This window comes from Gadus chalcogrammus, chromosome 4 (genome assembly GCF_026213295.1).
Source record: "Gadus chalcogrammus isolate NIFS_2021 chromosome 4, NIFS_Gcha_1.0, whole genome shotgun sequence".
NCBI lineage: Eukaryota > Metazoa > Chordata > Actinopteri > Gadiformes > Gadidae > Gadus > Gadus chalcogrammus.
In genome coordinates this window covers 8,639,462-8,654,461 of record NC_079415.1, presented here as the reverse complement: position 1 = coordinate 8,654,461, position 15,000 = coordinate 8,639,462, and the positions used below count along the sequence as shown (strand labels likewise).

The 15,000-nt window shown below is 46.0% G+C and overlaps 1 protein-coding gene across 1 annotated transcript in view; it reads right to left on the bottom strand.

The window, feature by feature from the left end:
• trabd2a (TraB domain containing 2A) overlaps positions 1-15,000 on the bottom strand; it is a 55,688-nt gene that overhangs the window by 19,618 nt on the left and 21,070 nt on the right. The window contains exons 3-4 of the mRNA XM_056589225.1: positions 14,280-14,426; positions 12,881-13,055 (exon numbers count right to left, since the gene is read on the bottom strand). Of these exons, the coding sequence (XP_056445200.1) occupies positions 12,881-13,055; positions 14,280-14,426 (322 nt within the window). The remainder of the gene's footprint in view (positions 1-12,880; positions 13,056-14,279; positions 14,427-15,000) is intronic.

The window sequence follows — 15,000 nt, the reverse complement described above, 5'->3', positions numbered from 1 at the left end:
GACTGATAGTAAGACCTTGTTATCGAAATTGAGAGTTTATCTTGATAATGTGCCCATATAAAATCCGGCGCACTCCATGTTTATATTTTACTTTGGCACAAAACCCCCTTTTACCTACTAAATTGAATTTATCTGTATCCTGTTTAAGGTGTGTCGACATTCGTTGGGGCTCATTCCCTTATTTTTCTTGGTCTCCCTCAACACGTTTACGAGAACATGGCTTCACCCGAGATCTCGAGAAGAAAGTGAAATATATTTATATGGCAGTACTTCTATTGTACATGGATTCCCAGAGACAATTCACTCTAGTGACGGCAGAAAACGCCCGTTACAAGGTGTGAGGTTGCTGCTTTATGTTTAAAGAAGCAAACAAATTATTACACAGACCGGCTGCTCAATCTTCTGGTGTCACACCCGAGCTGTAAACTCAAAGATGGACTCCAGGACTGTGTTTACAAAAAGGTGGACAAAATGGTGGAATTCCATGTCTCCTCCCCTCCCACGAGAGGCCTTGCCCGACCAAATGAATGATGAAGAGTTCACACACTTTAGGAGGATTTAGGGACTTATTTTAAGAAGAAGGGATGGTGCCGATGAAATACAGGGCCCAAGGAAGGGTCTGGTGAGTGTGAGGTTGTTTTATTTTTGAAGATAAACCCGCGTGCGTAAATGATGGCAGACGGGAAACACTCCAGAGCTGTTCATATATCACACAGCCAGGCCCCTCGTTCTAGTAAGATATTATTTATAATGTGGAGCTCGCTCTCTTTGTCTTATGTTTCTATCACTGCCGCTCGCTTGCTATCTTTCTGTCTCTCGACCTCGTCACCCCTGAACACATCTTATTAAGTGCAGCCGTACAAAAGCGTGATCACAGTTAGAGAGTGGACTTAGGCCAAAGCAGTGTTGTTGGATTTGAATGTCCAAATATTGCCATCAGCTGTCCGCCATTGTTAGCACTCGAGTGCCAAATGCAAGGTGTCAGGATAGCTCCACAGCACTTGTTTACTGTTTTACCGCTAAGAACATTTGAAGCGACTGTTTAACCGTGAAATTGAACGTTGAATTGTTAACTGTTGAAAATGTACGATGTAAACGCCATTATACTGTATACAGCCCATCTCATTTAAAAAAGTTAAGTCAAACAAATCCTCAAATTCCATCCTCAAACTTGGTAAAATAAGTTAAAAACTTGTTAAAATGTTCATCATGTTACGTTATCTCATTAATTAAGATTCAATTATTTACCAATGTCTTGTCATTTGTAGTTTACCCATATTTACAGGTTCATGCTGAAGCCCCATATTGTTGTGAGTGGACCGCAACTTTATAGCACTTATCTAGCTATTACCACCCCTTAAAGTATATTACAATGAACGCCTCTCATTCACACACTAACACCAGCGGGTGAAGCCAGCGACGTAAAGCACTAATTAGCTTGCAACAACTCCTGGTCTCTATTTGCCAGGGCGAAACGGGGGGTATAAACGGCCTTTCCTTTGATAGACAAACGGCTGCTCTAACTCCAGATCCGTTGCCAGGTCTGTGTTTTCACTCTCCCTGTCCTCCTCCTTTACCCTGTTTCTCTAGTGAGCCTAGCAGGCAGCGGACACAGTTCCTGGCTTGCACTCCACAACGATTTGCTTCCGCGAAAACAATGCAGATACAAAATAAAAGGAGGCCGAATGCACATCTGGGTGCACCGAAGGATCATATATTGCACTTCCTAAATAACGCAATTATTCAGTTATTTTTTTGGTCCTGTTTGCAATTTTTGTAACTGTTCTTTCCTAAAACATTACAGTAAAAAATGTGCAGACTTGCTAACAAAATGAAAAAATTTCTACCGTCTAGATTTTGCAATCTTAAAATATGGATTGCTGATGTCAAAATATCCATATATCAGCCATCCACAATTCAATATTTTGAATTGCTGTCTTTGTTTTCAGTAGGAAATGTAATTTCAGCATGCCTTCTAACGATTACTATACTATTCCAATCCAAAATATGAACTGGGTCTGAAAGGATCTTGCCGTTCAAAACCAACTGAAACCCGCCACCCTTTACGATCAGTGAAGAAACCTCAACAAAACAGTGTTTTTTAAAGCAATTTCCGAATACAATTGGCGCTCCAAACCGATATCGAAGCAGCGACTAATCCATTATGTTATCCCATACCCATAGTATTTTCACAGGCTTGCGATCCGACGCAGGATTGTAACAATATTACGCGTATCGGATAACGTAATGGATGCTGGATTACGGATAACAAGACCAGCAGAAAATATGGACTCAGTCAAGCGCTCCGGTACTCATTCCTACATCAGACTGCAGAGTGCCTGCCAGCAGAACTCTTGGCAGCCGGTAACCAGTAACATGGCTCCTTCCCATTAGGAAGGACTACAGGTAAACTATTGTAGGAATAATTACTTGGGCAAGGGTTTGTGCTGTAAAACACAACAACTTGATTGGACGATAAAAGCATGTGGAGGTCTCAATCTCAGATCCTGGATAGCATCAGATCGTGAGAGGCAGATTTAACTGGTTTATATAGTGCACGGCGACAGGAAAAAATGGACATGCAATGGCGATGCACCACCTCATAACTGGCTCCGTAAAATGGTGACTGTATGGGTACAACACACTGACTGATGCAGTTTCTTCCACAAGGAATATACACAGGTGTGCTTTGACGTAAGAAAATAAATATAAAACCGGCCGGCAAGTTTCGTATACATTATTTTACATCAAAAAACATACTTTGGCTGCAATGTCGGAAATAAACTGTAAGGCCTCCTGTACTTGTAAGGATGACACGCTTTCAGACTGTTTGAGCTGCTGTGTCCCTCAGTCGCTCAAGTCGCCACTTCCACCGCCACCGTGGGGAGAATCCTTTCAAATGTCGACTTTAACTTTTCGGATTCATAATTTCCACCCAGAATTTGCTGTTGTTATGCGAGATCTTAAGAGCAGTCGCCACAATGTTTGTGCTTTGATCGGTACCCATCGTGGGAAGGAGGAATATATATATATATATATATATATATATATATATATATATATATATATATATATATATATATATATAGAGAGAGAGAGAGAGAGAGAGAGAGAGAGAGAGAGAGAGAGAGAGAGAGAGAGAGAGAGAGAGAGAGAGAGAGAGAGAGAGAGAGAGAGAGAGAGAGAGAGAGAGAGAGAGACAGACAGACAGACAGAGAAGTCTTGTTTTCCTCTGTCTGTCTTTCTATTCCTCCTCCCGGGGCCTTTCGGCGCTCTCCTCTTCTGCTCGCAGCCTTCTGAAAATGAGAAGGAACAGCTCCATCAAAACAATTCCCCGCTCGGGGATCAACAATAGACACTGCTGCTTTCGCTGGATATGTAATTTTCCCTTTCCCTTTCATATCGGTTAGCGGCGGTATTTGGTCCGAAATCAAAGTTTAGCCCCTGGCGTGGGGGGGGTAAATACCCTTTTCCAGGTGCCTGAGGTTTCCAGGTGCATGCGGAAATACTGCGGGGGTATAAACGGGGTCAGGGGTGAGGAGTTCAAACAAGTTCAGCGCTTTCAATAAATCAAAAGCGGCGGCTGTTTGACAAGCGCTCAGGACAACAAAGACCAGATACTTCTGGTGCTCGGGTTTTGGTTGTCGGTTGTTTCTTAAATCTCCCGAGTGGTGTAGACGTTCAGGGTGTTTTTCAAGCCACGGCCTCCAGGACCCTCAGCCAGTACCAGCCCACCGTGCAGCTAGCCAGCCTCATTCAGACCCTCTGAGAGTGTTCAACATCCCATAAATCCAGAGGCACGCAGGGTCCTTGTGGACAGAGGGGCGGATATGGCCCACGATAAACACAGTCGCAACCTATCAATTTACCACTTAGCAACTTCTCTGGCATATTTCTCCTAAAGGTTTAGGAGAAAGGATTAACATACTTTCTACTTTCTGGTGTGTGTGTGTCTCTGTGTGTGTGTTTGTGTGTGTGTGTGTGTGTGTGTGTGTGTGTGTGTGTGTGTGTGTGTGTGTGTGTGTGTGTGTGTGTGTGTGTGTGTGTGTGTGTGTGTGTGTGTGTGTGTGTGTGTGTGTGTGTGTGTGTTTTAGTAGGCCAAGGGTTGAGAGTATTTGTAGAAACAGTCGGATGGATAGATCTGTCTACCAAGCGCGAGAGGCAGAGAAGTTAAGTGAAGCACACTCTTTTCGAAACATCAGACAAGACAGAAGTTGAAGTCAATCATGCACCCCCTAAAAAAACACGAAAGACAGCCTCCATTTGAATCATCATAGCTGTCTTCTATCTGTTGCCAATGATATTTCACTAAAAACTTGTTGAAGTCAAAACATCACATAATCAAACCATCAAACCTCAGAAATATGGTTATTTCTCAATAATTCTGTAATCCAAACAGTGAGAGCGATTGTTCTCAATGTTCTTAGACTGACTCCAGGAAGATATTGCGAGGGGCGAACACCACGCCGAAAACCTTCAAAATCAAAATCATTTCAAGATGATGAAATATTTAAAAACATAAACACATGACTCAGATCAACACCACATCCTTGTGCGTGTGTTTGTGTGCAAGAGCGCGTGTGTGTGAGTGTATGTGTGTGTATATGTGTGTGTGTGTGTGTGTGTGTGTGTGTGTGTGTGTGTGTGTGTGTGTGTGTGTGTGTGTGCGCACGTGTGTGTGTCTGTGTGTCTGTGTGTGTGCGTGCGTGCGTGCGTGCGTGTGTGTGTGTGTGTGTATGCGCACACGTGTGTGTGTCTGTGTGTGTGCGCAAATGTGTGTGTCTGTGTGTGCGTGTGCGCGTGTGTGCGTGTGTGCGTGCGTGCGTGTGTGCGTGCGTGCGTGTGTCTGTGTGTGTGTGTGCGTGCGTGTCTGTGTGCGTGCGTGTGTGTGTGCGTGTGTCTGTGTGTCTGTGTGCGTGTGTGTGTGCGCGTGTGTGTATGTGGCGGGTCTGGCTTCATTTCTTAGAGGTGCATGGTGACACGGGTACACTTGTGTCGGGGACTCCACCAAAACGTTGTTAAGCAGCTGTTTATGAGGGCGAGGTGACGCCAATAAGTGCCATGTTCTCTGGCCCTTCACACCGTCTGGGAGAGAACAGAGTGATGGAATGGCCCGGCTGAATGAAAACAGTCTGGACTGCCCGTGTCTGTGTATGTATGTGTGTGTGCGTGTGTGCGTGGCTTCCCGCCAGGGAAATCATGGTCTGAGGGGGCCAATTACCCCATCTGTCATAATTCTGTGGTTGTAAAAATGTCCTCAAATGGACAGTTGAAAAGCGTGCGTGCGTGTGTGTTTCCGAGTGTCCGTGTGACTGGGTTTGTGTGTGTGTATCTGTGTATGTGTGTGGCTGCGTGTGTATCTGTGTGTGTGTGTGTGATTGCGTGTGTGTGTGTGTGTGTGTGTGTGTGTGACTGTGCGTGTCTGTGTGTGTGTGGCTGTGTGTGTGTCTGTGTGTGTGTGTGTGTGTGTGTGTGTTTGTGACTGTGTGTGTGTTTGTGTGTGCGTGAGACTGTGTGCGTGTGTGTGCGTGTGACACAAAGGAGCATGCCATGATGAATGTGATGTTTATTGAAACGTAATGGGCGTTACCAGTGGTATTTCCTGCCTGCAACGTTTTTCATTTTTTGGTTTCCTAAAATATGATTTATCCTCGGGCCGGTTTACATAGGAGCAGGTTTTGAGGCGGATCAAAACAGACCCGCTCACCAATATCTGTTTTTGCTAGCAAAGGACTCGGCTCTCCGTGTTAAGCATTCCCCCGGATCCAGTGACGAGTCACAATGCAGCGTTTGAATCCTTGAGTGTATCTAAGGATTGTCACCAAGGATTCAAATGTTGCACTGTTCCTCATGCACCATGCACCGTGACACCGTGACACTATGCTGGACCAAGCCAGCTATCGATCACCACAAAACAGGCTCCCCAGCCCACGTGACACCACCCACTGCTTCTGCTGTGGGCAGAAGGAACCTCACAGAGGCTCAAAGAAACCCCGAGACCATCAGAAAGAGAGGACGGGGAAGCGAATGAAACAAGTCCCGAACGGTTTTTGAGTGGCAGTGAACGCCTCGGCCACCACCACACTGGCACTTTGCAATCGCCACAGGTATTTAAATGTGTGTTTTGTTGGGTAGCAGAGTGTGTGTGGATTGTGAGGAGAGGGAGAGGGTGGGGAGGGTTGGAGGTAGGGGGGGGGGGGGGGGGAACGAATCAACTGTACATTAAATTTCGATCCCGGGGTGGGTGGTGGAGGTGGGAGGTTTCGGGGTGGGAGGGTGAGGGTGAAATGTGTATAAGCGAGTCCTCCGGGCTTGGGGAGATATGTAAACACGTCGTTCATTAAAGTGGAGAGTGCTGGGCTATGGCAAGAAATTACGGAGAAAACGGGAACGTGGGGCCCCGGATTGTGTACATGGATTGGGTTACTGTACCCCGTGGACCCGGGGAGCGCTAACCACTACCAGATGCCCCCCCCCCTGTCCGTCCGTCCGGACGCGGGGCGCGTTCTCAACATCATCATGTAGCATGAGCGATGGACGCCGTGCTCCGCATAAACACCAACGGGAAATAAGACAGAGGGTTCTACCGAGGTAGGCAAGGGCACGCTTTCTTTACAGGATGCCTTTTTATTTATTTTGTGTTTTTGATTAAGGGGGGTCAGTTAATCGTAGTAATTATTACTAATCCATCCCGGGAGTGTCTCCCTCCACACTAAGGTAATAACTTTACCATAACTTTAACACTAACTCACAAGTCAACCACCGCTTCGTCATGGTGACTCCAATCGTGACCGGGTCTCAATTTTGACCGCTCTTCCCAGAATAGCCACCTCATGAATCGAAAGAAACCGCCACTCGTCATCTCCCAATTATCCCATCAAACTCCTGAAGCCGCGAAAGAAGCCGATGGGCTGCAAGTCTCGGAATGCCCCAAGACGTTTGCAAAAAACGACGTGCAGGAGAAAAAAAACGTCACAAGCGCTCATCCGCGCTGTAGGAGGCCCGCGCATGGAAGGCAGCACACCCGATGCTGCACCTCCGGTCCAGCGCCGCCTCACTGCTCAATCTCGCCCATGAAACCCCGGCTGCTGGTGATCTCCGAGTGGAACGTAGCCCGGCTTGGCCAAGTGCTCGGCGATAGAGCTGTTCTCTTGCTCCATGAGTTTAATCTCTCTGCACCCCCTACCGACGCCTTACTGCTCCATACCCGTCGGTTTTATGACCCCCCCCCTGCATCCCACATAAATCCCAGCCAGTGTTCCTCCTAAGGGGTTTCTTCCCCGATAACAAGGGGGGTTTAATAACTGTGATCAAGGGCCCCACATTAACACCCCCTTCTTGCCGCGACATGGATGAGCTCAGCGCGCCTCGCCTTTGATTACAGAAACGGACACAGTCATCACGGTCACCACTTGGTCCTACCCTCAACATTGCCGATCCGCATTTGCGGCGATCCTCATCACAGTTGCTGTTCCTTTAGGAACGGAGTAGCCTCCACAGCTTCGCAGCGAGGACTCCCAGAGCCCAATTCAGCCTCTTCCTACCATCTTGGCGTCAACTTCAAACAGAGCGTCTGGGGATCCATACATTGAGTGCAAGACCAAAAGATGTCGACCCTAAAGGACAAACAAAAGGACAGTCCTCTCGATCTCCCAGCTACCTGCTAACAATTTTCTCCTTATCAATAAACAAACTGGATTAAAACCTGAGTGAATGACTCACAGAATTCCGAAAACAAGCAAACGTCCTAATTTACATGACGTGGCTAAGGAGATCGGAACAGAATGCTCTTTAAACCAAAATATTTGCTTGGGTAGACATTGCAACATGCTGTGCCCTGTGTTCCTAGGCGCACACTCACAGTAGGTGTTGTGTCTAGAAGTAACTACATCGATGTCTCAAGCCATGCTGATGTCCTGCACTCTGCCCAATGGAAATGAACGTAATAACATCAGAAAAATACCCTGCAGACGAGGAGTGAGTATGTGTGTGTGTGTTTTTGCATGTTTGTGTACGTGTGTGTTATTTTCTGTGTGTGCGTGTGCCTGTTTGTTTGCTTATGTGGGCAGCTGTGCTCCTCTGAGCTGAATGTGGTGAACTGTGCACCAGAAACCCAGATTATTTGACTTTGGGTTCTCCGGCTGCCCACCACTCAAACCCAGCCACAGAAAACAAATTTCTCTAATGCCCGGCACCACACTTCATGTTTAGTAAGGCCATACTGTCGCTCAGCAAAGACCCAGTAATTACACAGTTCTGGTCCAGCAGCATCAATATTACCAAATGTGTTGCTTTTTGAAAGATGGTACATTGAACCATTATTTAAGATTCAAAACTGTGTGTGTGTTTGTGTTTGTGTGTGAGAGTGTGCGTGTGTGCGCTTGTGTCTATATAACAATAGTCGCCCATCTCTAACGTATGCCTGTTTTCTTCCTTCTGAATAGACAATAAATAAAGGTAAATGTGTGTGTCTTTCGTCGTAGGATATTGTCTGATTCATATCCACATATGAGGATTTCAAACGGTTTATATATAAGGTTTATATCTAAATATATTTAATTTAAACTACACCTGACAGTTATAGGATATATAAATCTAAGGGGCCATGTCTTCATGGCTTCTCAGTACATACAAATAAACATATGGAAACGTTGCATCATATGTAAAAGGAAACTATGCAACATATTATGTACATTGCGGTGAACAGCGAAAACAAGTTCGGAATCCAGAAATGAAAAACCCTCAACAATTTCCTAAGTGCCTTGGAGACACTGAGTGACCAAGTCCCCCCAGCTAAAAGGATCATCGTGTGGGAAGGCAAATATTCTAAATATGTCATTCATTTCTGAACTCAAACCCCCTTCCCCTGAAGGAATTTCTCTCATAGTATTTCCGATTAGAATATTGTGCAAACACTTTCATTACCTTATACACTTTCCAAGTATACAAAGTGAGAACTAAGTAGAACTACTCAAAGCTCAACTCACAACATCTTGTTTCTTTTTCATTTTGTATTCTTTCCTCTCTACCTACTACCAAGCTGGAAGACATGCATATCTTTCAGACTTTGCGTGTTTCCAGACTTGCATGTGTATGGACCTCGCCTGAGACGTACACACATAACACAGGGAGCGGTTAGTGAGTCTCTAGGGTGGACCCTGTGCTACTGTGACGACCACAACTGGACAGGAGATGGCCGTGATAAAGCTGCTCTCACAACCACTGCTCACACACGGCCTGGATACCTGCACATAATACCCACACAGTGAACTGAGCTGTGTGTGTGTGTGTGTGTGTGTGTGTGTGTGTGTGTGTGTGTGTGTGTGTGTGTGTGTGTGTGTGTGTGTGTGTGTGTGTGTGTGTGTGTGTGTGTGTGTGTGTGTGTGTGTGTTTCACCTGTGACCCCTATGGGGGTAATTAGAGACACATTTACCCTCGACTCTCATGGGCTTGAGGGCTAGTATGTGTGCTTATGTCTGTGTCTGTGTTTGTCAGTGTGTGTGTGTGTGTGGGTGTTTGTCAGTGTGTGTCAGTGAGTGTGTGTGTGCGTGCGTGCGTGCGTGTTTGTATGCGTCAGTGTGTGTGTGTGTGTGTGTGTGTGTGTGTGTGTATGCCTGCCTTCAATGCCTTCTGATAAACGATGACCTGTGTTGCCCCTAGTATTTCCACGACTGCTGTTTCTGTGCTGATTGGTCAGATCACTTCCACTGTGCAACACGCATACACGCACAAGCACGCATGACGCACACAAACACACACAGTCACACATACAGCCAAACACACACAAAGGTGAACGAAACCCTTGTAAAGGCAGATCCATGGGGACATGCATTGAAATGTACTCCTTGTTATGGTGTTTTTGTGTGCGTGTGTGTGTGTGTGTGTGTGTGTGTGTGTGTGTGTGTGTGTGTGTGTGTGTGTGTGTGTGTGTGTGTGTGTGTGTGTGTGTGTGTGTGTGTGTGTGTGTGTGTGTGTGTGTGTGTGTGTGTGTGTGTGTGCGTGCGTGCGTGCGTGCACTTGTGTGTGTGTTGTGTTCTCCCTCAGCTGTTTCCTGTGGGCCAGGAGGCCAGCAGGCTGTGGAGCTCCATTAGCAGTCAGGGTTAGCAGACCTTACAGAAGCCCTCAAGGACAAACTGAACCAGGCGATGCCCTTCCTGGCAATGTCCTCACAAAACATGGTTTGGCTTGCAATGGAAAATGACAAAACGTGCTTAGTTTACATTTGCGGCGTACTTGTACATTTATCCTTAATCAAAGTATGCTTTAATCACTTGATAAAAAAAAAGTAGGCCTTTGAAAAATTTGAATATTTTGAAATTTGGTATTTTTGAATTTGATGTTTTCACTTTCTTATAGTTTGTACATAAATTGTTCAAACAGAAAAACAGAGTTGAATTGAAAACACAGTGCAGGTGTAATCGTGTGGATACAGACAACTTGGGTCTGATTAAGGGGACTGATGGATTGTAGACACAAACAACAACCTGACTCAATCCTGAGAAGACAAAGACCTTCTGCCTCAGATACACATCACTAGACAAAGCGACATTTAGTCGGTCACACACACACACACACACACACACACACACACACACACACACACACACACACACACACACACACACACACACACACACACACACACACACACACACACACACACACACACACACACACACACAAACATCGCCAACTCACTCCTGGCGTAGATGGAGAGATACTCTTTGAAGATGATGTGCCATTATCTCCCTTCCTTCTCCTCACTCGAGTCACTCACCAGCTACGCGGATGTCACTCGCTCGTAGAAGAGAGAGAATAAACCGCTTCAACTTTTAAACCTGCAAGGAATTCGAGCTACAGCCGAAGAAAGGGGGTTGGGTCTTTTTCTAGGTGGAACGAACTCAACGTTTACCTGGATAAAGCTACAGACTTCGCTTGGTCTCTTGGAGTGTGAATCGACGTATAGACACCCACCCTACGCTTGGAAGAACGTATTAAAGACAGAGAACTGCTGCATTGACCTCCTGATTTCGTTCCATTAGGCAAAAAGCTACATCTTCACAGGGCCTGTAATCTTGTGGACTTGCGTCAACAAAGTACACTAAGCCAACTAAATCGGATGTTTTCTCTGTCACTTCCTGGTGACTGAAACCTCAAGCGCACCCGCTCGACTCCTGCGTCGGCCCGTTTGCTGTGATGCCATTTTTGTCTATGTACTTTCTTCTGCCTAGCACATAAACAAACAGGAATAGTCTCCTGAGGACTGAGACGAGAGGGGACCTGTTTCCAGGCGCCCTAGGCTTACGCATTCCTGACCTGATGTATCTAGCTCACTCATATCTTATATATATACAATGGGTCGGTCGCGAACGATTCGGTCAGAACGAACGACTCCCGAAGGTGAACGACGAGAACTTTTTTTTTAAACATATAAAAAAAACATGGTCACGTAAATAAAATATACAAACGAACTGAGCTCCGTCTCCCTTCGACCTTATATTGATTGAGTCTAAAACGTTCAGCCAATGAGAGTACTACAGCAGGTAGCAATCGCGTTGCCATGGCCCATGGTTAAACAAATGTAAGGCAACACCACACAAGTTATCTAACGATCGCTGTAGGCTTCAATACCATGCAAGCACTTTCTTTTATTTTTATTTTGTTCTGCATCACAATTGCATGCTTTAATAAAGTAATGATTATACCTACCATTACGAGTCTAATTTGGTCTAGTAGGGAATTCGCACAATGGTGATTCACTGCTTATTAGCGCTACTTGGAAGACGCCATTTAATTCTGACGGCACCCCATTATGTATTCAGGATATTTATGAAAAAAAGGCACGTATGTGCTTTACACTTAACCTGGGTAATTTCGCCAGAATATTAGAAAGTAGTAGGCTACATGCATGTTGATTAACATATATTCCATCATTTCCGATTCCCTGCCAAATGAAGTAACAGACCATCTGACTCAACGAAGGAATCAAACGAAGGAATCAAACGAACGAATCAAACGAACGAATCGTGAAAGTGAACGGAACTGAAAGAACTGATTCCCGGAAAAGGATCGCTTTGCCCATCCCTAATATATACGGTTTGTAGCCATCTTGACTTGGTCCAATGCTTATTCTACAGCATTAAGGATACTAACGCTTTTCTTTTAATGTTGCGATGTAATGCATGAGATGCACCAGTACTTTGTCAACATTATTATTTGTATTATTTACTAACCGTATTATTACAGTCATCTTCCTGGATGAGTCACAGAGGAGGGGGTGAATCCTCACACACCGCTGATCAAACGGGCGACCCCAGGGGCCCTCCTGGCTCAGGGCATTGTTGTGCGAGGGGCCCGGGAGACATGAGGAGCCCCTGGAAGGAGGGGGACTCCTCACTCCGTCTGTCTACACCCATGTCTCTCTTTGTTCCCCGCTCCGCCGTCTGTCTTAATTGAGACTCTCTACGTCTTCCCAGGTTCTCTGACACTCTACACTTGTTTTGCTCAGACGTCTGTCTGTGTCTCTCTGTCGGTCCATTTCATCTACCTCATACAAGGGGCGATGTTATCGGTTTAATTTCTTCTCTTTTACACATTTTTTGAGACATTTAAACCCTAGCAACCTCACTCATTTGCACTCATTTCGATTGTCTTTCTGACATTTGTACTTTTCAAACGATTAGAATTTTTGCAATTCAATATCATAAAAAGTTGTAACACCTTTCTAAAACACCCCATTCTACGCGTCGTCGAATTTCACAGAGATTTCCTCCATTGCGTCACACATTTCCGTCATTCCGTCTTCCTTTGAGAAAAAAGGCAAAGAAAAGGCACGACTTCAAAATAAAAGTCCCCCCACGCGGTCCCCCAGTGAACCCACCTGCTCCGAAGGCGAAGAAGAAGCTCTTGTCGGGGTGCTCCTCCATCATGGCCCGCACCCGGCGGCCCATCCTCTCGTTCCTCTTGTAGATGAGCTCCTGCCGGAAGTAGCTGTCGATCTCCTGGGCCGTGACCTGCTCGCTGGGCAGCAGCGTCACGTTGTTGAAGTTGGGCACCTTTGGTTGGGGGGGCCAAAAGGAGGCAGAGGTTAGGATGATATTTTTACTTTGGGTTTTAGGTTTGATCAGGTGATTACGATTGACGACGTGCGTTTGTTTGTCTGTTTATCGACACTTAAAATAGCCACGAGAACTCGTTTTCAATACGGGGTGCTGAGAAAAGGGGAAGTCATTCTTTTCAACAGGGCTTATTAATTAATTAATTGATACGTTTAATTCAACGCGGAGAGCAGCGGAGTGGGCCAGGCCGACGGGCATTTGGGAAGGTGGCCCGTCAGTTCACCAATAATAAACCAATCAAGCGGCCCTACATCCTGGCGGGATGCGCAGCGCTTTTAATTTGAAAGTTCAATCTAAAATAACGAGGAAGAGGATGAAGATCCCCAGAGGCTTGGGAGATGAGGGCTGAGGGGGAGGAGGAAGAGGAGGTGGGTGTGAGGGGAGGGGAGGCACCTCCATTAAGTGGTGAAAGGGGGAGACTTGGTTAAGGGTGTGGGTGAGGTTACGATGATCACAGAAACAGGAAGGAAGGAGAACAGCAGTCCATCTTCCATATCTTCCCATCTTCCATTCCTCTGGGAGACAGAGGAATGATGCATTAGGAGATGGAAAAAAAAATAAACTGGTGAAGCTGTAGAGACAAGGACACAACCACACAGGATGTCCTGAAGCGAGGAGTGGGGCTTTTGCAAGGGGGTCAAAGGTCAGGGCAAAAAAGGTCAAGGGTTGTGTCACTTGGACACTGGACATGTCGCGGGGTCACCGCGACTCTTGGCTTATTAACCAGTGAGAAAGGTAGCTTAAGGTATACCACTGGGAGCACAATAGAGTAGAATAGAGTAGAATAGAATGGAACAGATTGGACTGAAACAGAGAGGAGCTGAACACTGGGTTGGGGTTGGGGTTGGGGGGGGGGGGGGGCAGTCTTGTGGTGTTAGACTACTGGTTGGGGTGGTCTAGGGAGTTTGACTCCCAGTGCTCTGGGTTCAACCCCCAAAACGTCTGCAGTCTATCTTATCTGTAAGCCTTCCTGAGCAATAAGGCCTCCACTATCTCCTCCCTGCGCGACAATCCATCAAAACACAAACTAAGTCATAGATGTGCCTGCAGACTGGTGCAACGCTAGCGATAAACGTGTGCCGACGAGTGAATTGTTAGGGTCAGGGTTAGGGTAAGGGGAGCGTGAGGGGGAGTGTGAGGGAGGGGGGGGGGTGCTCCAACCTGGGAGGTGTCGTGGTTGAAGATGATGGAGTTGAGGTCTCCACAGTTGTAGTGCTTGATGAGGTCATCGGTGGTGTAGGGCACCTGCAGGCTGCCTGCGCGCAGGGACTCCTGCTGCAGCAGGGTCTGGTTCAGCGCAAAGATCACCTGCACAGGAAAGAGCGCCCATATTAGGTTAGCTGTGTTTAAGGAAGGAATATTGAAAACAGACGTCTTCAGGGGAACATTACATTTTTCTTCCCGATTTGTGATCATCAAACATGCGATAAAGTCTCTGTTGAGTCGAATGTTGTTTATGATGTGCAGTTGAGGAAACAGTTTGATATGTGATCTTTAGTGTAACTGCTCCCAGTATAACTAATACGTAATTTATTTTATTAATAAATAATTGTATTTCTGATCCCTAAAGCTAACCTGCACATTGTCCAGTTGTCTTTTCGAAGCGGCGTTTCTCAGCACTGAAAGATTTGTTCGAGCTACTTCATGCAAGTCACTTTGTAATAAAGCATCCATGCTGAAAGAACAAAATATGAATGTACTTTTATTCACCGCAGTGGACGATTTTCATTCTTTACAATTTTCATTGCTTTCTTTTCAATTCTTACACTTTTTCCTTTGATGAATACAAAAGCGGGACCTTGATGGTTTGCAGCTGTGGGGAGTCGAGGATGCATGAAATAAATAGCGGGGCAAAAAAACACACACCGAAACGCGATCCACT